Source organism: Aptenodytes forsteri, unplaced genomic scaffold (genome assembly GCF_000699145.1).
Source record: "Aptenodytes forsteri isolate BGI_AS27 unplaced genomic scaffold, ASM69914v1 Scaffold56, whole genome shotgun sequence".
Classification (NCBI taxonomy): Eukaryota; Metazoa; Chordata; class Aves; order Sphenisciformes; family Spheniscidae; genus Aptenodytes; species Aptenodytes forsteri.
This window is the reverse complement of record NW_008796213.1, coordinates 245036-269508: the sequence shown is the minus strand read 5'-3', so window position 1 is coordinate 269508 and position 24473 is coordinate 245036. Positions and strand designations below refer to the sequence as shown.

Below are 24473 nucleotides of genomic sequence, written 5' to 3'. Positions count from 1 at the left end.
AGCCCCCCCCCGGCCTCGTCCCACCACAGCCCCACTCACCCGACTCAGCCACCTCAGCGATGGGCACGCCCTGCTCCGCCGCCATAAAGCCCAGGATGGAGAAGATGGCAAAGCCGGCCACGAAGCTGGTGCCGCTGTTGAGGAAGCAGAGGGCCACGCAGTCCCTGGGAGGAGGGGGCACAGCATCAGCCAGGTGGGGTTCCAGGTATGACCCCCACCCCATGGCAGCCCCCCGGGACAGCACCCGCTCTCCCACCCCAGCCACTGTGCCCACAGCAGGGCATCTCTCCCAGCACCCCCACAGCTCAGCTCAGCACCAGGAGCTGCACGAGGGTGCCCCAGGGTGGGCAAAACAACAGGAGCCCCTGCAGGGAAAGCCTTTTCCAAGGACAACATAAAGATTCATTCCTCACCTAAGCTCGTGCTCATGAGAGAGTCTTGCTACACATCTAAATGCCTGACTTTTTTTTTTCTTCCTCTCTCTCCCCTGGTCCCTCCTGTAGCAGACAGTACAAGAGATTATTTTGTCTGAGAAGGGGGCATGTTTTTTTTCCTTAATAGATTTCTCAGGTCAGTTACAATGTTCTTGGTTCTCAGCACTACTAGATATCTTCTGGTCCTCACATTATGAGAAAAAAATTAACAGAGCCATCCAATTTATTTTCTCTCATCTATTCCCTTTTGTCTCTGTTTCATCTCATTCCCATCCATCTACTCTTAAAGTCTTATCTATCCAATTCCTTTTCACACTCCAGTCTCCCTAGTCCTCTTGTGACTGCAACCCTGGGGACAACAATAACATTTGCAGCATCTTTCCGAGATATTCTGAACCAAACTGAACACACCCCTTCTGGCATTTCATGGTCCGCTCTGACTTAATTAAATGTTACTCTGCAAATCCAGTGTGATTTTTTGTATCACTCTTTAAGTATCTAGCATTCTGGGGGCTTCATGCTGCTCCCTGCATGTTAGCTAGATCTATTCAAGGTCTGCAACCATTTCTAGAGAGAAAGTATAGTTCACACAGAGCTCCTACGCCATACAAATTCAGATTATTCCTTCCAAACCACAGCTCTTTGCATCGTCAAGGACTGCAGAGCACCTAACACCATTGCTCTGCCTTTGCACTTGCTTTCTGGGGCAGGAGAGACTGAAAGAGGCCTGCAGGGTGAGTCCCCACAAATCTCCCAGCTGATAAGGAGGGTCACGCTCCACCAAGCTCAGCTAACCCAGTGGGAAGCCCATGCCAGAACCTCATTTCTCCGGTTGCGATAAACTGCCTGCTCTCCACTCAAATTATATTCTCAGTCATTTTATACAAATTCCCATTTATTTCAAATAGTTCCTCTTCCTTCCCAGTGTTTCTCCCTCTTTCCCCTGGATGTATGCATGACAGGTCAAACCCTCCTTGGAAAGGCATGGGCTGGGAGGTTCTCTCCAGTCACCTGGCAGGTGGGAAGAGGTGTCATTGTGGAGGGTAACATGCAGGCAATGGCCAGAGCAAAGAGGTCTCTCCAGATTTTCACCTGAAAAGGAGCCAGGGAGCACTGATGATCTCTCTTACAGTCCCAGAAAATGCCGTTTGGTGCCATCTTGGACTGCTGCCATATGAACGATGGCCCCTCCTGCCCACATCCTTTTCTTTTCCCAGGTCACCAAAGGTTACACCTGGCCTGGGATACTTGAGTGGGGCACCATGCTGGTGTCCGTCTGCCCTGTTAAAGCCTGGTTCTGTCTCCCTGTGCAAACCAAGGTTGCAGAGAACAGGACCGACCCATTAAAACTGGGTCCATGCCTGGGAACAGGCTGGTGAGATGTTTAACACCGAAACTAAGAACAATTTCCCTAGCAAAGCCAAATAGCATAAAGGGTTTGTGTGCAAACAGACATTTCTCCCCTTTCTATAGTGTCTCCCAGCTGCAGCTACAGAAGCTTTTTACAACCTTGCTGCTAAGCAGCCCCTGTCATCATATCCATGTTACACATCCAGACTGGAGATGCAGAGGGGTAATGCCCAAGGACATGCAGCAGGCCACAGCCAGATCTGCTATCTCTTCTTTTCCCCCAGCTTTTTCTCTCAAAACTGCATCTGGAAGAAGGGACATGAAAAGGAAGAGGAGTCCAAGCCCAGCTGCTGTCGGAGAGGCATCCCTACAGCAGGGGTGAACTTCTCCTAAAGTGAAGAGAGAGAAAGATGCCAAGCAAGGACCATGTAGCTGTTTGGTCTGCCTGGACCTTCCACAGCAATGACAACAAAAGTTGGAGAGAGAACCCACTGCGAGGAGCAACACAGCCAGCAGAGAAAGGGTGGGAAGGGAGGCGGGTAGCTTTTACAACTTGCACGAGCCTTTTACCCCTCAGGATGCAGCTCCAGACGCTGGATACATTTACAGCGAAATGAGTTTATTTTCACCTGACCACTTCAACTTGACAGCCTGATTGAATCTGTCAGCCTGGCCCATCTCTGTTCAAGGGCAGTCCAGCACAGGGAGAGTATGCAAGAAGCAGAAGTCATATCTGCACGTTTGCATGTAGACCATAGATAGCACATAGGAACTCAGAGCACTGACAACTGTGCAAGACCCTAGGTCCAAATGTACCTAGGAAGGATAAAGGCGAAGGTGAAAGGACTCCAGTCTAGAGCCATTAGATCTCACAGCTCTGCTTCCTCTCTGGCTATTCATGCACCCATGTAATAGGGGAGGTTGTGGTGTGGGCTGGGGTCACAAAGCTAGTGTAGACAATCTGACTTTGCTGGGTCTCAGCTGGTGTGGAAGAGGGGATTTGTCATCCATGGCACGGACAGAAAGTTCCCTTGGGTAGAAAGCACAGAGAGCTGGATTTGGGGAGAAAACCTGGACAAAGTTTTCTTACACCTTAAGTAGAAACAGAAAACATGACACTTCCAAAGGCCAGTAGCCTCCAGCAGTTCACCAGCCTATGTGCACTGATGTTCAGGGAGGGGAAGGCTCTAGGCAGCAGAGCCATGCTCCAGTTACCTGTAGCAGTTGTTATGGTATTTGTTGTAGCTGCCCAGAGCTGTCAGGCATCCCAGACAAATTGCATACGAAAAGAAGATTTGAGTGCCTGCATCCATCCAGACCTGCAAGGGAGATGCAAAGACAGGTGAGAAGACAAGGCCAGCACAGAGCGCAGACACTGCACGGATGCAAAGAGGCAGAGCCCCAGGGGCTGCCGTAATCAGCAGAAAGGCCAGTGATCAGATCAGCAACATCCAGCATTTAGACAAGCCTTTTCTAGGGGCAGGTTATATAGTGCCAGGAATTACAGTGCTCAGTGAGGCACCCAGGGGGTGCTAAGAGTGCCAGAGGGAAAGGATGCAATGGGAGCCTTGCAGGTATAGCTCTTCATCATCATCTCTTTCTTCCTTGGACAAATCTGCAGAATCCTGTGACTCCGCAGAGCCTCCCAGCAGCAAGAGACCAAATGAACACTTTCCACAAGAGCTGAAGGAGCCCTCTGCTAGCAGAGGAGGGGGACTTGATTTGGGCAAGCCTGGTCTCCCACTGGGCAGCACAGGTACATACAGCTTCTGGTGGTGGCCCTTCCCTCCAAGACCTAATTTAAAGGCTCCAAAACTTAAAAGAAAATTAACTGGGGAGAAGAGGAGTACTAGAAATAAACAGAGTTGTTTGCAAAAGACAGCTCCTAAAAGAAAATACAAGAACGTTGTTAGTCCCACGAGGTGCCTTTGAACTCCGCTTCGCTCTCGCTGTCAGTAACATGTCCCAGTGCTCCGAGGCTGACATTTGTCAATGCCAAATTTGATCTGAAAGCCTAGCTGTGTGCAGTCACCAATGCAACCACTGCCACTGCCTTCTGCAGAGAACAGCAAAAGCAGGAACCAACAGTGAAGAATGAAGCAATGACAAAGATTATTAATTAAACCCTCTGTTTTCTAAGATCTTTCTTCCTAAGGGGTTTATAAAATAGAGATAAGACAATCATTCAACCAATGCTGAAGGGCAGCCACATTCTAGAGACAAAAGAGAAGCTAGTTAGGAAAGAAAAGCAGAAGAAAAGTATTACTGGGACAACTTTAGTGAGAGAAGTCTCCATTTGGCAATACCCTCCTTCCCCAGAGTAGCAGTGCTGGTGAGCCCTCGGACAAACACCAGCCTTGCCCCAGGATCCCCTCTGAGAAGAACAGAAGTCAATGGAACTCACCACAGTGGTTTTGATGACTCCAAATCACACCTTTACCTGTCAGCCAAGACCTCATGTCCTGAGCATCTGCCCAACCACCCCTGTTGCTCAGGCCACCCTCATCAATGCATGGTTCTGCCTTTCCTCTTCCATACTGGCCAAAGAGCAATCATGTGGCGAAAGGTTTTGTTTCGTATTTACCTCTTCTCCTTCCTGGGCTGATGGGCCTTACGAAGGGACGTTACGATCCCATTAGCTGTGGTTTTCTGGAGGAAATTCTGTTTTTAGCTCAAGGGACAGCTGCACAGAACGAATCGTCTCCCTGCCCGCTGCTGCAAGACCCAGCAGCACAGTCCGCAGGGAGAGAAAGCAAAGCGCTTCTAGGGCTAGATTTGGTGAAACTGCTCTCCCTGACTGTCCTGCAAGCAACTCTGCTAACGTTCAGCCCCACCACCTTCTCTTCGGTCCATGGAAACCCTGTTCACAATTTCACAGGAAGTCAGATCAAATCTCTGATTTGTAGAATGGGAAGGGACAGACGATGAGGTGGGACTGGGACAGCTAGTTCGAGGCACTGGGACATTTAAAAAGTAATTGACCTTGGTGTATTTTACTCTTTTTGGAAGAGCTGCGTGGGGAGGTGGGTTTAGAGAGCAGGGTATTAGTTAATTTTTGCACTTCAAAAAGATTAGAAAAAAAATCAAAGCCCTTTTTATAATTGATTCCTAAAGCATCACTGTGCTTGTGGGCAGTAAGGGTACAGCCTTCACTTTTCAGCTACTTCTTAGGCACAGCAAGGCATTGAGGTGAGCTGGACCCATGCTGACCTTTGCATCAATAATTTAAGCATCTTTGCACAGATCGGGGTGAAATGTTTTGTTAGGTTTGCATTTTATTTTGCTGTTCATTGCTACAGCTCTGGTTTTTCATCAGATTTGGGCTTGAACCACACCTCTCGTGGGTTTTGGAGCCCTTGTAGTTCAATTTGTCAAGATAACAAGACTTTTGCCACCAAACTGCCTACCCCACACTTGCCATAACATTGGGCCCAGTTGACAAATTTCAACCAGATTTAACAGTTGGTAGAAACCTCAAGGATATCAACTACCTATGAATTTCACAACAGCCAGGGAAAAAGAAAAAGACAGGAACTCAGTGTCCCCACTGAGCAGAAAGCTACAGGGAGGAAGAGTCAACCTGTGTTAAATATCAGATAAATCACACAAGATATGAGAAATATCCCAGGGGCAGGAAAAGAACTGATGCTTTACCAGCCATGGTAGAAGCCAAATATCAAGACACTAAGCTTCATTACCTCTGTGGTTTATGAAGTGGCTCATTTCTAAAACCCAGTGATACCCTTGACTGTGTAGCAGAGACCAGCATGGGGTCTGTGGGCTCCCCGCTCCGCTGCCTGCTCTGCCCAACACAACACCCATGGGGTGCACACTGGGCTGTTTGGGAGCCTAGCCCCAAAGGGATGTCTTTAAGGAATACAGGACCTGCCTTAGCATATGCTCGCATTTGAAGCAAGGCAGCCTGTGGCTGAAACTGTAAATAAAGCTAAGCTTGGCTTGCAGAGCTTATGATCCTACTTAGCCAGCACAACTGTGAGCACCAGCTCGGGCTGCATGCACTTTATTTCCCATTTTAAAAGGTTACTGCAGCTCTTGGGCCAAAGACCAAGCCACCTTTGTGTCCTTCCCAGCCCCCTGGCAGTTCCGAAATTGCTTGGGGGTCAATGGACTGCAACAAGACTGATGCCGTGGGTGCTCCTGACCTACTAGTGATGGAGCTGAGCAGTGGCAGCAAGTCCCAGGACTGCAGGATCACTGGGGTCAGAAGGGGCCTCAGCCCATCTGTGGTCCAGCCTCCTCCTCAAGCCCCTCATGAGAAGCACCGCTGCCCACCCGGCCCCGTGGGCTCACAGGGGCTACACAGACCACTCACTTCAGAAAACAGCAACCCAAATCTTCCCTCCCCAACCTGCTGCTTGTGCTCATTTCTCTCCCTGCAGTGACTCAGAGGAATGTTTTTTTCAGCTCTTCCAAGACCCCCCGTTTCCCTCCTGTGCTGCTGATCAACAGCCTCTCATTATTTTAATATTTCCACTCTGACTAAAGGGGCTCGCTGGGATCAGGCAGGGCTCTTTCCCATGCAGATAAAAGTGTGCTGCTGTTCTCTGGCCACTGCTCCCAAAGAGAGTGGTAAAGTTTATCCTGTTCAGATTTTGCTGGCACATTGGCAGCATGGGTATTTTGATTTGATTGTTGTCTGCAGTTCTCTAAGCTATCCAGTTTATTTAATTCATAATTCAATTTCCTTGAACATGTTGTTTACTCCAGTTTGTAATAACTTCCTACTCTCTGTTTTTAGCCAAAGCCTTCACACCTGAGCTGCAGTTATCCAAGATGGTTATGGCCTATAAGAGGACATATTCCTTCACCCCTTAATTTTCTCAGCAATATTCGCTTTATTACATGAGCTGGAATTTAATAGCCCCCTGTACTGGAACAGATCCTTCCTTAGGAAGATCTCAAAGCACTTACAAAAATAACAGTAAAGACGTTTTTCGAGTAAAATGCTATTGAACCCCAGTGCATGTCATACATCAAATACAGGTGCCATGCTGAGAAGCGCCGAACTGTTCCCATCAGCAAGCAGAGATGATACAGCACGGAGAGGGTACGTGCTGCGTGGAGGGTCACACTCGGCATAATGCAGAGCAGAGAGCAAAATCCACCCAAGTCTTGAGCTGCAGTTCAACCAGCATTTCTTTCGCACGCAGCACCACAGTTCACGGCTCAGCCTGTGGCGCTGGTGCTACCCACCAGACACCTGCTGCACCATGCAAACACATCGCTTCAGCCCAGCCTTAAAAGGGGAGAGATCTTGATTCCTAAGATTTCACCTCAAGACGCCCAGGGCACCATTTCCAGATTATTGCCTTTCCCCCTTCATTCAGGACTGGGCCACAGGCCCCAGCCCAAAGACCCAGTCCACGTACCGCAGCACTGCAATGGCGCAGGGCTGTGCGGCCCTGGGGCCCTGCTGCAAAGAGCCCACTGCCATGCTGCACAGCCCAGGCCAATGCTTTCCCTCGTCCTCATTTACCCCAGGAAAGACAAGGCAGGGAACGAGCCACTGATGTTTCCATAAAGCGTTCCTGGTCCTTCTGCCCACCCTACGCCCAGCCAAGCATCACGTTCCCAGCCCCAAGCCCCAGCAGCTTGGAAAGTACGTCCTCGGGCTCCTTAGGAATCAGGGATGGGGTCTTTGTTCCCCAGTTAACCTCCCTGTGCTGGCACTCAAGGCCCCTGCGATGCCCCGCCAGTAAGCACTGACCGCATGTAATCCCCACACCTCGGGGCACCCGCCGACCCACAGGGACATTTTACACCTGGGGAGCCCTCCCACTGCTGGGTTTCTTTAAACACCACAAGAAAACAAACAGGTTTCTGGTTCATCCTGAAGAGCACAGCTGCCTGCCCCAGGGTGGTGCGGAGGGGCAAGAGATGCTCTGAGCGACGCTCCTTGCTGCCCGGGAAGCCAGGCTTTACGGTCCCCCTTGCTCCACTGTTGGCAGGCGGACAGAAAGACAGCTTTATTCCTTCCTGCTATGTCAGCGCTGAGATCAGACTCAGCAGGCCTGCGCGGCCGCGGCTGGCTATCCACCCGGGTCCCACGCCGGCAGGGCTGGTGAGAGGCGTGGGAGGAGGAGGAGAAAGCCCCGCAAGGTAAATACAGCTGTGGTTCACCCCACACGGATGCATTGCTCGGGCAAGGCGGAGAGGACGCCAGCCCTGAGCCCCTCCGGCACGCTGCGGGAGCTGCTAGCGCTCCCTCCCTGCTGCCCGGTACCTGCCCTCCACCCCCCCGGCAAGGACAGCAGCGGTGCCTGGGCTTGCAGACCCTCTGCAGACCCTCTGCCGGGGCTGGAGGGGCACGGGACCCCGGGCCGGGGCACAAGGGTGCATGGCAGGAGCGAGCGCAGTGTGCCAGTGGCAGCCCCACCGGTGCATGCATCCACGCACAGGCGCAGCGGGTCACCCTCCGGCACGAAAACAAACACGCTCGCCTTCAGAAAGGAGAAGCGGGGGGCCAGCAACAGCACAAACCGAGTGCACGGGGTCAAGTTAAAGGCTTGCTGGGAAAAAAATAAATAAGGGGAACAAATAATATTTAGCAGGCCCACAGTCGCCCTCCCCTCTTGCTGGGAAGCAGCAGCTCTTGCTGGCCATGGAGCAGCAGCAGGAGGGGCCTGAATTTGGAAAGGATCTGGGGGCTCTGACCCCTTCCCCAGCGTGGCTACGGGGGCCGATGGTTAACCCAGCAGGTCACAGCCCTGCAAGATGCACGCACCTCCCGTCCTCCCTGTGGTGGCCCAAGGGGCTTATCCTCAGCGCAGCCTCAGCAGCGAGAGTTACTCCGGTGCAAACTGTGAGCTGGACCCCGGCAGCCTCCCTTTCTGGCCATGGGCACAGCAGGCAGCCCCCCGAATTGCTGGGGGCATCTTCATCTCTTGCCTCCGCTTCCTGCCGCATCCATCAGGAAGCAGGAGCCTGTGGGGACTCTGCAGGGGCAAACGCTGCTCCAAAAAGCAACCTCCAGGGAAATGGGTGAAAGAAAATGAAAGGGACATAGGGAAGGTTATTTGAAAAGAGGGAGAGACAATGAGAAGCAGAGACTGGATGAAGGTAATGCTCTGAATTTAGCTGCGCAGAGCAAGTCAGGGCATCCCAGCACGGCACTGTGCAGGGTCGGGTGTCCAGTGCGGCGGTGGGGACTGCTTACGGGGTGTCTGCAGAGCTGTGGGTCTTCTGCTGGTCCTCGGCACCGCCGGAGCTTCCCTGCCCCCAGGAACAGGGGTACAGCCCCCGACGGGGCCTTCGGCACGGCTGGGCTGGGTGGAAAGCAGGTCATCATAGAAAGTTCTTCCTTTATATAAAGACTGGATAAAGTACAAGCACATACAGCAAGGTGGTGGGTTTTCTGGAAATTTCAAGAGGAAAACAAAAGTGGGAGGTTTTGAGAAACATTTGCTGCTTTTCCAGAGAGGGAAATGCTCAGAGGCTGCTGAACTTACTCCTTCTTCATTCTTACTCCCTAAATCTAATGAAATTCAGCTAAAATCGCTTGAAACTTGATAGCAGAGTGAAAGGAGACCATTACATTTCTTCTCTTTAAAGCAAACCCAAACACACTGCTGGCACTTTCTGCACCAAGCCCATCAGTCCTCTCTTTAAATCTGTCTATTAAAATGATGTCTGGTCGTGGTATGAAAGCATCAAGCGACGGAGAGCCTGCCAGCACCTGAGAAAAGTTCTTCTAATGACAACTTTCCCACGCTTAAACCTTATTTCTACTCTGAATTCCTCTTGCTTCAGCTTCCCGCTAGTGGATCACACTGTGCATCCCTCTCCTTAATTACATCTGTAAATCCCCAGCGTTATCTAGTGAAATAAACAATTGATAAAATTGCCACAAAGTTAATTGCAAAGGGCGGAATGATCAAAAGGGGAAATGGTGAACAACCCCGAGACCCCCTTTCGGTTAAAACACAACCCACGCTATGAAATAAGCAGGAACCTTCTGGAGCACAGAAAATGCAGTCAAGGAGGGGGAAAAAAATTTGGGCCTAGTAATGGCTGGCATGCTAACATCATACTAAATATATACATCACACATACTAAATATTATATAAATAAAAAACAAACTACAGGGTTGCTTTTTTTAATTTCTTAGTCTGGGGGCATATGGTTCAAAATAGATGATTTCTTTGGCAGTTTTGCTGTTATCTGCTTGTATCTGAGCAGAACTGGACTTCATTATTCAAAACTTTTGTTTGGCAGTTTCTCTGTATAGTCTGATCTACTTATCAAATGCATTTTATTTACCGTTTTAATTATAAGCATTTCATAGATTTAGCAAATGAAGGTGCAGGAAGATTTAGGGCATTGTAGACTTCATGGCCAGAAGAGACCACCATCAATCAGCTAGCTTGAGCTCTCATAGGCAGGACTTCCCAGTTCTGTCCAAGGTCATTTGGCAAGTGAAAAGCAATGATTTCCACACACCAGTCTGATATTCTGACACTTAATCACGTCTCGGCTGCTGCTGCTCCCCTGGTAGAATCTGCTAAATAATTAATCCCCTCTTTTCACCTAGTTTTTTATATCCTTTAAAGGAGTTTTTATTTTGTCTCCTTGTATATTGTTTGCCCTTTGTTTAAACCTCCCCTTGAGATGCCTTATCATAAGGCTCAGACTGGAGAGGGTATTTTTAATTATTTTTTTTTTTAATTTCCAGAATCCCTTCCCAGGCACTAAAGAATCTTCCATTTTTCTGGGCAGTGCAGGACTGGCGGGTAAACAATTACAGCTCGCTGTCCTCTGAGCGCAAATCAATTATAATCGACTTGGCCCCGACGGGCTGGCAGGACTCACGCTGTCCCTGCACAGAGAGAGGGGGGGACAGCCGCACGTCTGGGGCTTGGGGCACTAACCCTTCCCTTCCCTCTCTGATGGGAAAATGCAAGAGAAACCCCGAGCCCCGCTACTTGCTTCAGTAGGATGGTTAAAGCGTGCTGGAGGAAGGCAGCCACTGCTACCGACTCCTGCATTTCTCCTGCAGAAATGAAGCATTAATCGGGGAATGATGGAGTCAGGGAGGGAGGAGCAAGTTTTCCTCCCCCAGCCGAGGATAAGCCATCCTCTTGCTCTGAAGGGTTACTCTGCCCTTCCACCAGCGCATTAGCATTTTCCAGGCTGGAAGGAAGCTGTGCTTCTAAAGCTCAGGCTGTAATTGGAAAAGTTTGCCAGGACAGACCTAATGAGGACACAGCTAGTACCAGCAAAACCGTGCCATGCTTGAAGTGGTTTAATTCAGTCCCCTGGGCGACACAGCCACAGTAACAACAAGACTTTTCATAAGTGAATGAGCACCATTTGAAAATGTTATTTTATTTCAGAGGTCTCTCGCACAAATGGAGCCACAAACACTGCAAACACAGACCTGTCCTCACCCCCTTCCAAGCCTTGCTGCACCTTCACACTGAGGAGCAGCTGTCCTACCCACCTCCTGTCCACAGGCAAACCGAGGGAGCAAGAGAGCAGCCAGTGCTGCAAAATGAGGCTTTTCACCCCCTGCTCAGGAGCAGCCTTGACCAGAGAGCAACTTCCAGAAGGCTGAGCAGGAACTCCAAGTCCTTCCCGTGATAAAAACCAGACCGCCTGGAGCCGGAAACCGAACACTCATGTTTAGCTCCCCGGATCGGAAGCCGTAAGTCAAACTGACTTGCACAGAGCCACACTGCACCCGTGGCACAGGCGGGACCCAGGGGTGCCACCCAGCGGCCCCTGAGATGCTGCTACCCCCACCCACAGGGTTCCTTTCTCCTCCATCAGGGAGGGCAGGATCAGCCGGAGCCATTCTTCCCCCAACACTTATGCCCCCGTTTGCAAAATTAACAACCAAGGCAGCATTTGGGCTAGACCAGAAAGAGTTAATGGGGTTACGAAGGGTTTTGCTGGCCTATTTTCCAGGCAGGCACCCTTTAATCTCCTTTGGAAACACCTTCACACAAAGGCTGGTACAGCAGCTCAGCTGGAGCCAGGATTTAACGTGGAAGAACTTGTCCCAGAGAGATTAAAAGCAGCAGTCGGGCACTGACCCTCCTGTCAGACAGGCAGGAATTTCTCACCGGGAACGGGGAGGCAAGGAGGGCGGCCGGGTCCCGGGGAACTGCTGCAGCATGCCATGGCTCCCGCCATCCATGCATCCAGCATGCTTCTCAGGGAAGCCAGAGCAAGCATGCCGAGAGCAGGACTCATCCCCACAAGCTGCTGGCACGGTGCAGAGCAGCACCCCATGCACAGGCTGCCTCCGCAGCACAGGAGTCTCCCCAAGAAATTGGGGGATGGCTGGTGCCACTCGTGATGAAGGGTTAAATCTCACTGCCCATACCCTTGGGCAATTCAGACCCAACTCAGACTAGAAAATAAGGTAACAGCACAGGTGAAGGCTGAGATCAAGAGAGCACGGGACCGCCAGAGTACGCACTGATATCACAGCCCTGCCTTATGCCCACAGATGGGAAAAAGAGGATACAGAAAGAAGAAATTGGAAGAAAGAGAGTGAGAAAAGAAAAAGGAGGGAGAGAGGACAGCCACAGATATCCATGCAAGCACAGCTCAGCCATTCGATCCCCTCTCCACCTTACCTGGGGGTCCCCGAGGCGACTGAGGTCTGGATAAAGGTAAAACAGGATTCCCTGGGACGCCCCAGGCAGGGAGACTCCCCTGATCAGCAGAACGACCAGCATGAGGTATGGGAATGTGGCCGTGAAATACACCACCTGGGAGGAGGAGGAAGGGACAAGCGTGAGCGAGCAGCGTGGGCCAGAGCACACAGCGCCAGCCGACACCACAGCACCGACCCCCAGGCTGGGGGAGATGGGCAGCGGCAGGGGACGGGTCAGGCTGCCTCACCGAGCACCTTGCTGTCGCCTGCAGTAGAAATAAATGCATTTTAAAATGTGCCCAGGAAACCCGTGACATGCCATGGTGTGTCTGGAGCCAGAGAAAACCTAAGAGCAATCCAGACCCTGAGCCAGGCTGTCACCAGGTTGGAGTCAGAGTAGCTCTGCTGAAGCCAGCGGTGTAATATCTATGTGCATCGGAGAAGGAACTGCCCCCAGTATCCCTCTGCACATCCCTACCCCAAATAGAGTCTGAGTCACACACAGAAAGTCTCTTCTCCGCAGCATTTAGTGGCAAGGGCGAAGGGGTGTGCAGATAAAAGATACACCTTGAAACGTGATTGCTACTGAAGGACCATGAGGGACAACACTGGGGGTCCCCCACTCAGGGCTGGCACTGGCAACTGGCTTGTGCCCACCGCTCCCCACTGCAGTGACTCGCAGCGGCTGCCTCTGACTGACCCCTGTTCAAATACACAACACGGGCATTTCAGGCAGAGCAGAGCAGCATGTCTCAGACTTGCCACCAAGGACGCAGACCCAAACAGGACCTTTAACCTGTGTCCTCTTGCTTTTTACATCCCTAGCCCCATGAGCAATGCAGATGTACTCAGATAGGGTTGAAATCCCTTCCTCTAGCAAAGGAGCCACGTCCCTTGGGGGAATGCTGCAGGCCAGTGTCAGCTAATCCTTTCAGGGACTCCACGTCTGGTAAATATAACATTCAATTTGGGGATTATCAGGGTAATACCAGGACTGTTCAGGCTAACTGGTGTAGCGTGCCACAAAAACAACACATTGTAGTCTGTGTTCCCCACACAAAAAAACTGATTATCAAGGGCTCATGCAGCCTCCCCAGTAGTGTCATTAATCCCTTTGCATTGCTCCCATACCTTCAAAGACTTATTGACCACCTTGAAAAAAAGTTGTTCAGTCCGTTGTATCATGCTAGGCCAAAAAAGAAATGTTGCTGCTTCAGGTTTTTCCTGCGAGGACGTGCTGAGTGAGGATTCGCATCAGCACGCTTCACCTGAATGCTACCCTACAGCTCTTTTCTCAGCTTTGGCAGTTACGCACCAGAGAGCTAAAGCTCATCTCTGGAGGAACTGCAAAATGTAATGATGTGAACTGATCTATTTCTCACACCTGCCCTTCCATCCAGAATGAGTTGTTTCAAAATCCACCTAAAGCCCACCATCCCTGAGCTGGGGTTGCAGGTTCTGCCACAGCTACAGCAGTTTCTGCGTTAGAGGAGGTCCTACTAAGAACGAGCGTGTGATTTCCCTGGACAGTATGACCACTTCCGCTCTGCCCCAGGGTAAGCCTCACGATCTGAGCAGTGATTCAAAAGGAGATTTTTTCTGGATCCACTCCGATGTACTCCATGTGAATAAAGCAACATCCAAAGCACCTGACGCTGCAATGCGAGTCATCCTCTGAGTCAAGATACACACTCTTCGGTGATTCAGTTTTGTAATGCAGAAGGACAGAAGGATTTCAGAGATATCCCACCCTTGAAAAACCACACTACTACATTATCATCTCTGTCTGCAGCTCCAGGTTTTCTATGCATTTCATGTGCCCTGCTCTATATATCATGGCAGTCTTGGGTGATGCCATGGGAATGCCACAGAGGTCGGTGAAAAACACCTCCTTGCTGGGGCTCATGGTTGCCTGAGATGTCTGTGTGACCAGATCCATCCCTGTCCCTCTGTATCTGCATCCTGAACATTGAAGGAACCCAGGGACAGCGTCTTTCAACACAGGCAAACACCATCATTTATCTCATTCTCAAATTTTCAAGGAGTCTCTGATTTAGAGCTTTTCATTGACAGTTAATCAAATCTGCAGACCCTGCGAGTTTAACAATCATCCCTGTATTTATCATGAAAGCAAGAGTAAAAACAAAAATCATAAAAACAACCCATTGCCTTTGAACCCTAGTGCACGTTCTTCCAGGATGCCAGTTTGCACATTCTTGGCTGGATCTCTAAATAACATCAGTTTTAGGAGCTCAGAATACAAACTGGTAGTTGTCTGGCGTATGATTTGGATTCACATTTTGGTAACGTCCTATGTGCTTTACAGCCTGCACGAACTAGCGTGTTAAGCTTTTCACTCAGCAGTCACTCACATCTGCACTGAGACCAGAGGCCTGAATTTGGAGAATGTTTTGCTGGATTAAGAGTGCCAAACTTCTATCTAACAACAGGGACATCTGGATCCAATGAGATATTACTCAGTGCTTGGCTCAAACCCAATCTTTTTATTTCTCGGGCATTGTTAGCACTAACTACATCACTAGGAACCTTGCTGGGATCAGTGTGATCATTCTGTCACATGCTGGTCAACAACATCCAGGGTTTTATTTGAATCTGATCCACATGCCTTGGCAAAGTGGTTCCATCTGTGACAACGTCCTGCATCTGTGAGCGCTCCTCAGGGATGGGCAGTCCCCGTGTCGGAGGATGCGAACCGCTGCTGCGGTTCCAAGTAGCGTGATTTCAGCTCATGGTGTTTGCCCCTTCACAGGCAAATCCCCAGGACTAAGGTATATCTCTTCCCCAGTGGGATTGTATTCCCACAGCCATCATTTTAGCTGGATTATTAAATATGCAGAGGGTTGATAAACCTATGGACACTGTTGCTTTACTGGAAGAAGATTTCCGTTTTCAAGAAGATAAGATCTCACCATTGCTAGTTCTTTTTGCTAAAAAGCACATGCATTTAACCTAGAACTTGTATCTAAAATAGATTGAATTTGTTCTTAGCACTTCCCACACTATGTTTGCTGTGTCTTAGTATCATATTTGCTGTTATTAGACTGCCTCTGCTTTCTTTTACCAGGCCACCACGGCAAGCAGTTGCTCTTTTCTTCTAATTTTACTCCATGGAAACCAGAAAACATCATTTCTGCAAGCTGCTTGATTTCCCTGTCATGTTTCATAATCCCAGACCATTCTGGAAGCAGGGGAAACTGCTAACATCCATGCCATCAACTTGATGGAAATGGATGCAGCTAAAATTTACACCCCATCAGACATGATGTCTTGTTCCAAGCATGCAGAGAAGACGCCATTTAGATAACATACTAAACCTTTCCATTTCCATCTGTTCTTGCTGGCTCCAGACAAAGCTGGCTGGGAACGGGTCAGGAGGCAGTAGCAGAAACTAATGGGGTCAGTGCAAATGGCAGTGGCACACTCTGCAACAGAGGGAGCATGGATGGAGCTGGACAGTCACACCAACCCTTCCCAGAAGCATTCAAAGAAATACCTTTGTGGTGACTAGCATGGGGAAAAAAAAGGAGACCTTTATTTCTGGGGAATACAGCAACTGCAGGAAGAGTTGGGACGAACAAGGAGAAAAAAAGAAGATCCCCTTGGCAGTGAGGCAGAGAGGGCTTTGAGGCCATCAGAGTTACCTTCGTTACTATCTAGTGAATTTGAAGATTTTCTAGCTGCACTTGCCAGCAGAGGCAAAAACATGCTGCTTGCTCACACTGTGGCGGGAGGGAAAGGAATATGCAACCACCCCATAAATAGGAAGACTGCAGGGTCTCCCGGGCCTGTGGATGGCAAGGGACCAGATGGGGATATACATCCTGGAAGTTAATGCTCTGAGACATCTCAGCGCTCTCATCCTCTTCTACCCAAAACACAGAGCCTGGCTCACACTCCCACTGCAAGTTGAACCCCACAGACTCCTGCCACCTTATTCAGCGGCTGGTTCCCAGGGGATCCCTAGGACCTCTCTAAACATGCAAAAGGTGAGTAGATCAAGCGCTCCAGCTGTGATCAAGGGAAGAGGCTTGATCTGAACGAAGGACTCACCTTGCCTGTGGACTTGACCCCTTTCCAAATGCAGAAGTAACAGATGATCCACGCCAGCAAGAGACACAGAGCCAGCTCCCAGCGCAGGCTGCCCAGGTGCTGGATGCCATCGGAAATCTTTAGCACCCTCCTCCTGCATTGGGGGGAAGCAAAGGAACATCCAAGTGGATGTTGGCCACTAACGTTCCCAACACCACGCTGGTTCTCACCACACCTCCACAGCACCTGATGGCTCTGGGGAGAAGAGCTGTCTTACTAACAAGGCCCAGGTCTGAGCTGCAAGCCTCAGAGGAATCAAGCAGTGCTCCCCTCTTAAAAGTACTACCAGCCTGACAGATCACGCGTGGACACTTGCTTCTGCACTCGCTCCAGTGCTGGCCTGTTGGGCCAAGACATTTCTTCTCCTGTCCTCCTCCCACCCTTCATCTCTCTTGTCCTCTAGGGTAAGAGCTCTCTCTCTGCAAGAACATGCAGCACTTTGCACACACAAGCTCTACCTGGGCCTTTTTCATGCACATTACAAAGTTCACCTACATTTCTGACATGCTTCAAACCTCAAAGTGAATGATACATTGCACTTACCATGCAGAACCCATCAGGACCACCCAAGAAGCAATGCTGTCCAACCACCTCTCCATAGCACGCTTCTGTCTTTAGGAGCAGCTACATATTTGACCTCAGGACTCAGAGCAGCATAGCATCCCATACCATGACTAAGACCCAACCAGGACCACAATAATCCCCGTTGCACAGTCAGAAGAGGCCACCTTGGGCATCCTCTTTCAGCCAGTGTGGAGGTAGGATCCTGGGCTAGATGGACCTTGGTTCAGCTAAGGTCTTATGGTCTCACCCTGGCCATATAGCAGCTTTCCATGTCATGTGTATGTCAAATCTTCCTCATCACTTGCAGAAGTAAGGACTCAGCCTCCTCCATCTCCTACACCGCTCAGATGGATCCAAGTTTGAAACACCGTGGTGCAGTCCCAAAACCCCAAGCCTGAGACAGGCAGAGAGGGACATGCGCTACCCTGGAGCCCAGCAGCAATGCCCGCCCTGCTGCAAAACACAGCCATTATCCCAAAATAAAAGTCATGCTCCTGGAGAACCGCAGTCTAAGACACACTGCCTCCTTTCCTGCCCCACAGCCTCGCACGATTGAGAGGATGAGAGAGGGGTCAGAAAAATCACACTGCTCCGCCAGATACGTTTTGTCATGTTGCTCTTTGCCTGCTTCTAAGGACGTGGACTCTGTAACTAGTGGGGAAAGGGTGCCAGCGGACCGTAACAAACTGGGCGCTGTACTGAAGCCAAAAGAGGCCTCAGAAACGTGCCATCAGCCCACTGGCAGGTCAGTGCTTCTCAAGGAAACGGTGGCCTCCTACCTCCCAGCCCAGGGAGGGCAGGAACAGATGCTGCATTGGAAGCAATGGACAGTGGAAATTTCCAGTCCCATGTGTTTATTCCCCAATAACACAGGGATGGTCACAGCAGTGATGGGAACATCAACTTTTCCAGCAGCCAGCCTCAGGAAAAGCAGTCTAAAGCAGGCCACCATCTAACCACGTGAGCAGCAGGCAGAGGGAGAGTGCGGGATCAGAGAGCACACAAGAGAGAAAGAACATTTAAAAACTGTAAAGTTTAAAAACAGCATCCCTGTGCTGAGCCGGGGATGCCCTGGAGGGTGCTCTGCGCGCTGACAGTCCCTGTGCTGAGCCGGGGATGCCCTGGAGGTACTGTGTGCTCTGCGCGCTGACAGCACCCAGCAGCGCTGCTGAGGGCAGCAAGGGCAGAGCCCTTCATCCATCTAAACGCACAAGGGAAATTCACAGTGGCAGCAGAGGGGTTACTTGCACAGTCTATTAGCCAGGGCTCAGTGCTTAACTGGGCCTGTTCTCCCAGGAGATGCTGAGGATCATCAGAGATCCCAAGCCAACAGGCCTGTGCCTTCATGCCAGAAATAAAGCTACTCTGTACCTCAGAGTAACTAACATAAGGGGAGAAAACAATGAAAATGAGGGAGCAAATTTCAGCGTGAAGTAAGCTGACCCTAGCACTTCATTTTTATTTTGGTGAGTTTCTCTCCTCAGGATAGCTTGCATATTAGTCACTCTAAAGTGAAAACATCACCTCTTTTTCGATTTTTCAGATGAAGACTAGCCCACATACAAAAGCCACCACCCACCATGCCAGAGCCTCCTGGGAACATGCTGGTATCACACAGCAGCATGGATTCAAAGGAAAGAGATCACCTACTGCATCACACTGGCAGTGTGCCCAGGTGGCCAAGAAGGCCAATGGCATCCTGGCCTGTATCAGAAATAGTGTGGCCAGCAGGAGTAGGGAAGTGATCGTGCCCCTGTACTCGGCACTGGTGAGGCCACACCTCAAATACTGTGTTCAGTTTTGGGCCCCTCACTACAAGAAGGACATCGAGGTGTTAGAGCATGTCCAGAGAAGGGCAATGAAGCTGGTGAAGGGTCTGGAGAACAAGTCTTATGAGGAGCGGCTGAGGGAACTGGGGTTGTTTAGCCTGCAGAAAAGGAGGCTCAGGGGAGACCTCATCGCTCTCTACAACTACCTGAAAGGAGGTTGTAGCGAGGTGGGTGTCGGTCTCTTCTCCCAAGTAACAAGCGATAAGACAAGAGGAAATGGCCTCAAGTTGCGCCAGGGGAGGTTTAGATTGGACATGAGGAAAAATTTCTTTACTGAAAGAGTGGTTAAACATTGGAAGAGGCTGCCCAGGGAAGTGGTTGAGTCCCCATCCCTGGAAGTATTTAAAAGACGAGTAGATGAGGCGCTTAGGGACATGGTTTAGTGGGCATGGTGGTGTTGGGTTGACGGTTGGACTGGATGATCTTAGAGGTCTTTTCCAACCTTAATGATTCTATGATTCTATGATCACCAGCATGGACTCCTGCAGTGCATCACAGGGCTTTAATGTCTCCTTTTCAACAGCTGAACACACTGCAGCTTGCAAAACACGCAGACAAAAATGCTTCGCAGAGCTGCTGCTTTGTGGATCACCACAGATCTCACCCCACTCCCACCTATAGTCTTGGCACGCGTGTCCTGAGCACAGTTACACTGGATGCAGCCACCAGGCAGGTCAAGGATGGCATGGGGCAGACTACTCCGAACAGAACAAGAGCAATGGATAATCCAGCAGATATACAAACTGTAATCCAAACCATAGGGTAATGGCCACTATACCCTGAGGGAGTGCCACTAATTTTATTGAGGTTTGCACCCTGGGTAAGTCTGAACCAAAGCTTCAGGATGGGGAATATGCAGCCAATTCACCTACGCTGCAGGAGGAAACAACTGTATAAGGAAGTTCACAGCTGGCAATAAAGAAAAAGGGAGGAGGCAGGGAGAGGAGCAGCACAAAGGGAGAAAGGGAGAGTGCAACAGCAATGGAGGAATAAGGAATAAAAGGACAATAAATGAAATATCAAGGACCAAAGGAGGCATAGCATCGGTAAGGTAAGGTCTTGCACAGTCAGCTAGCCATCATTGAGGTCAGTGAGACCGAGAAGCCCAAAAGGTCCAGAGGGACAGGAATATAGCATCAGAGAAGGACAAAGTCAGATGGCTCTGAGGCATGCCAGCACAGCTCCAGACAAACACCACGAGCCCAGAGATGTTACCCTTGACTGATGGTGCTGTCCCTGAGAGCCTTCACTCTGACCTGCCCAGCTTCCTCTCTTGTGTCCTTTTCTGGCAAGGATGGGTTAACAGGACATGCTGCTGCAGGGTTTGTTCCTTGTCCAGGGGAGGTATGTCCCAGAGGAAAGGGGGGTACAGGCCTGTCCTTTACTTACTCCCAGAACTCGATGACAGGGGAGGTGGCGTTTTCGCTGGTCATGTTGAGCGTCGAGTTCGCCTTCTGGAGCTCCATGCAGTTCCCTGAGGGAGAGGCCCAGGGAGAGAGGGAGCATAAGTAGCAGTGGCTGGAGTACCGGAGGATCTGAAAAATCCCTCCCTTTCCAGCCACAGTGTCAACACCCATTGACATTGACTCTGAGACAAATTTTATATAGTCCCAAAGATGGACAAAAGGAGTCACCTCCAGGGTAAGGCTGGCAAGAAACCTACGACAATTAAGACGATGGCATTTAATTTTTCCTTCCAGTGGGCGTGGTGAGCAGTCCCAACCAGCACTGGGTCTATGGCTAACACACAGCACAGGATGACTGGAAGATACCAAGAAGGAAGGTGCCCACGGTGGCTGGAGCCCAGAGCAGGAGCCACCAGGGAGGCCACCACTGCACGGCACTTGGCCGGGTGCTGCAAGTGGTTGGGCAGTGCCAGCACTGGTGCTCTCTAGCAAAGACCCAGATCAACCGAGCCTCTTCCCCAAAAGTGCCAGCAGCACTGCAGTGAGCCGGCACTCCCCACCCCTATGACCAACAGTCCCACCCATGCAGGGGCAAGCCACTCTCCTGAGGTTTGGCCCTGGGCAGCAGCAGGTTTTCCTCAGCCAGGAGCCGCTGGAGGATTGGGAGGGGGCTCCACACCCACCTGTGTTCCACTCATGGTCACAGCTGCCCCAGGGAAGGTCGATGGTGAACGAACTGAAGAGATAAAACAAGGCCCAGGCCAGGACAATGATGTAGTAGAAGTTCAGCAGTACGACGATAACCTGTGAGGCGTAGCCAATTCCTGCAGAAAGCGAGCCCCAAAGGCAGGTGACCCACGCGCCGGGGGACGGGAACAGGACTCCCCTTGGGAGGTGCTCACCCAACGTTTTCATCTGCCGCTCTGCATTTTGACCGCGCTGCCGGATGAATGCCAGTGAGGCAGCCACCAGAGCCATCATCCCCTCCCCAAAGCCCACTGTGCCGCATCAGCGGGGGTCCAAGCAGGGGTCCCAGGGACCCCCTCTTCCTGCCACGGCATCACAGCCTTCCCTGGTGAAAGGGTGGCAATGGGAGGGAGTCTGGGCAGGGGATGGGCAGATTATAGTTGGAAAGCCACCCAAAGGATCAGAAACATATGATGGTGCTGAATAACACCTCTTCTACCAAAATTCACTTTTTATTTTGTTCGCTCATTCCTTTTCACTTTTGTTTGGGAAGCTTTTGTATTAACATCACACACCTTCCCTGGGAGGTGCTGGAGGAGCATCTAAAGGTTTTGGTACGTGGGGAGAAGGCAACTGAGACTTTCAGAGAAATCATGGAAAGTGGCTTGAGGCTGGATGACTGTGCTGAAACAGTGCTAGAAGTGGATCTGACTGCTAACGATTTATTAAGACAGCTGACAACTTTCACCACTGAGGTTTTAAGCCATCTGCAAACTCGGGAAAATGACATAGCATTGACTTAAATAAATAGTAGTATGTTTTAGGTTCCTCATAACCACCAGAAGCATTTTCATTATTTAGCTGTTGGAGGACAACCTTGTTTGGGTGCAAAGCTCCTGGCCAGAGCCGTGGCCATGAAGAAGGAAACCGGGATGCAACGTAACGATGGGAACTGTTTGGTGAGAACGGCGATCAATTTTCCCAGCGTGATTTTGGAAAGGGGGCAGCCGGTGGTCCTCCCAGGCTGGGATCCCCAGGCGTGGGCAGCGGATGTATGGAGGTATGTAACGATCCAGGCTGTGGGAAGAGGCATCACCGCTCATCCACCCAGGGCCCCGTGGTCCCCCCACCTCGCCATGCCCTCCCAGGCTCACCCCACTCACCTTCGAAGAGGGGACAGATCCTGCGCCAGGCTGTCACCCCTCCCTGGCTGGTGTACTGCCCCAGCGCTGTCTCCAGGAAGAAGACGGGAATCCCACAGGTGAAGAGGAAGATGAGGTAGGGGATGAAGAAGGCACCTGGCAGATTCAAGCAGCAGATAGGAAAAATAAGCCCCATGGGGTGACTGGGGTCAGGCCGTCTCCAACCTGGCACCAGGCAGGTCCCTCCCGGGGTGGGGGCGGACAGCCTGGGAGGGATGGGGGCTGCGGGGGCAGGAAAACCACAGATGAGATGCCAGGAAAAAGGGATTTTCCTCACATTTCATCTTGCAGAGTGATATGATTGCATGAGAAACTCAACATTTAGAAAAGAGGGAGAGGGGAGGGGAGGGGAGGGGAGGGGAGACTTTCTAGGACTGATTTTTGTGCAGAAGAGAGTGAAACAAGTTCTCAATAACTGTCTAGAAATACAGGAGAACACCCTGCTGTAAAACCATTCTGACTTTTAATCAAGTTGGTGACTCCTTTCACATTGATTATTCTGACTGAATAAGCTGACAAGCCCATGGATGACAACACCAAGGCACTGAGGGGCACACAGAGACTGACACCTTCACCCAGTCTGTGGGTTTGCTCAATCATTTGCTCACTGAAAAGCAGCAGACATGCAAACGAAAAGCAAGTAGTGCAGGAAAGTATGTACTTCACGCCAGCAGCTAGGGCTGCCCTCCTGTTCAAGCCCTGTCATAAAACCAGGCAGGGAGAGATAAAATGCATCAGGCTTTTGATTACACCAAGCTAATGTTAAATGTAGTAATGGCTTTTACCACGCAGAGCACAAGAGGCAGCCCTGCAAGATGGTCTGCGCTCCCTGCTGCACTCACGTGCCACTGAAGCTGCTCAAGCCCTGCTGCAACGGCAGGGACACAGAGCAGGACGGGGAGCTGGCGTGGAAAGGGGTAGCCCCGAGTAGAGAACGGCAGCTGGGCTGCGGTGGACTCAGAGGGGCACGCAGGGTTGGAGGTGGCAACCGAGCCAGCCACTAACTTCATTTTTCCCTCATAGATCTTTTCTGTGCCAGTGAGAAGCTAACTGGCTCTGGGGTCAGGTCGGTGGGGGTGTATGGGAAAGAACAATCCCAGTGCACAAGTAAACACAAAACCCAAGAGATTTCATTAAGAAGCTTAGCTAGCATGCAGGGGCAGGGAGAGAGAAGGGGGGCTTTAGGGACCGGCCAGAAGTCCCACCCCACGCTCATCCCAGCGGGGTACAGAGCCACAGCCCTCCCCTTCTTGCAAAAAAATGCCATCAACAAAATACACAGGTAGAGTATCTTGGCAGCTCCCTGTGGGCAAACAGCAGCTGAAGGGATGCTGATACCTGGCAGTCCCGGGAGAACGAGCACCTACCCACATGCTCTCCCTCTACCAGTAAATAGAAGCTGGTGAGGGCAAAGGGCAGGGGAAATGGTTGCATCAACACCATCCCCTCAACTCCCAACTTGTGTGTAATCATATTATCATAAAAGTGGAGCCTATTTCCAAGAAAGATTATTCTCACATAAAAGTTTGTATTTAACTAAACTGCAGCCAGGGGATTCCAGGGGAGGTCTCTGAGGTGGCAGGTCAAGCTCTCCAGCCTGGGTTTCCCTTATTTGCAGCCTGTGGTCTGGCCCGTCACTTTCCTCAGAACCTCTGGTTATCTCAGGTTTCAGGCAGGTTTCACGCTTTGGAAGTCTAACTGGAGGGTCCTGACATGCAAGCTGTGAAATAACGCAAAATTATGGTGGGGTGAAGGAGGGATTTGCAGAGACATGTTTGGGCCAGGGGCTGTGATCTGCCCCGCTCCCCTTGCCCCCAAGATGGGGTGACAGGCAGGGTGGGATGACACCGACGCCAGCCCCACCGCCACTCCCCATCTCATTTCAGCTGGCAGAGGGCTGTTGCTTGCCCACACAGGCAGGAAAGGGCGCAAGCAGGACGGCCTTCAGGCAGGGACTGCAAGGAGGAAAAGCCGAGGAGAGGCGCCCAGCAGAGCCGCCCTGCACAATGACTCTGGCGAGGGGGGCAGCAGGGAGGGCAGCCTGCGGCAGAGGGCTGCGGTGCGGACGGGGGCCCATCAGTGCACCTCAGCAGCCCCCCCAGCGCTGGCTGATGTCCCTCCGGCCCGGCCCCGTCCGCCCTCCCCGTGGGTGAACCCCGTTGAAGGCGAAGGGGGAAACACTGCCGCACGTGTCCACCACCATGGCCCCTTCCTCCTCTGCGTGTGCAGGGGCGGCGGTGGGCCCTTGGGACTGGCTGGGTTGGGGG

The 24473-nt window shown here is 51.1% G+C and overlaps 1 protein-coding gene across 2 annotated transcripts in view; it reads right to left on the bottom strand.

Annotated features, from left to right (window-relative positions):
- SLC6A13 (solute carrier family 6 member 13) overlaps positions 1–24473 on the bottom strand; it is a 33427-nt gene that overhangs the window by 5759 nt on the left and 3195 nt on the right. The window contains exons 2-8 of one of the 2 annotated variants that reach the window (XM_009288318.2): positions 22168–22302; positions 21001–21141; positions 20301–20385; positions 16480–16612; positions 12389–12523; positions 3000–3103; positions 40–164 (exon numbers count right to left, since the gene is read on the bottom strand). In XM_009288318.2, coding sequence (XP_009286593.1) covers positions 40–164; positions 3000–3103; positions 12389–12523; positions 16480–16612; positions 20301–20385; positions 21001–21141; positions 22168–22302 — 858 coding nt within the window. The remainder of the gene's footprint in view (positions 1–39; positions 165–2999; positions 3104–12388; positions 12524–16479; positions 16613–20300; positions 20386–21000; positions 21142–22167; positions 22303–24473) is intronic. The other variant, XM_009288319.2, reaches the window with a different exon arrangement.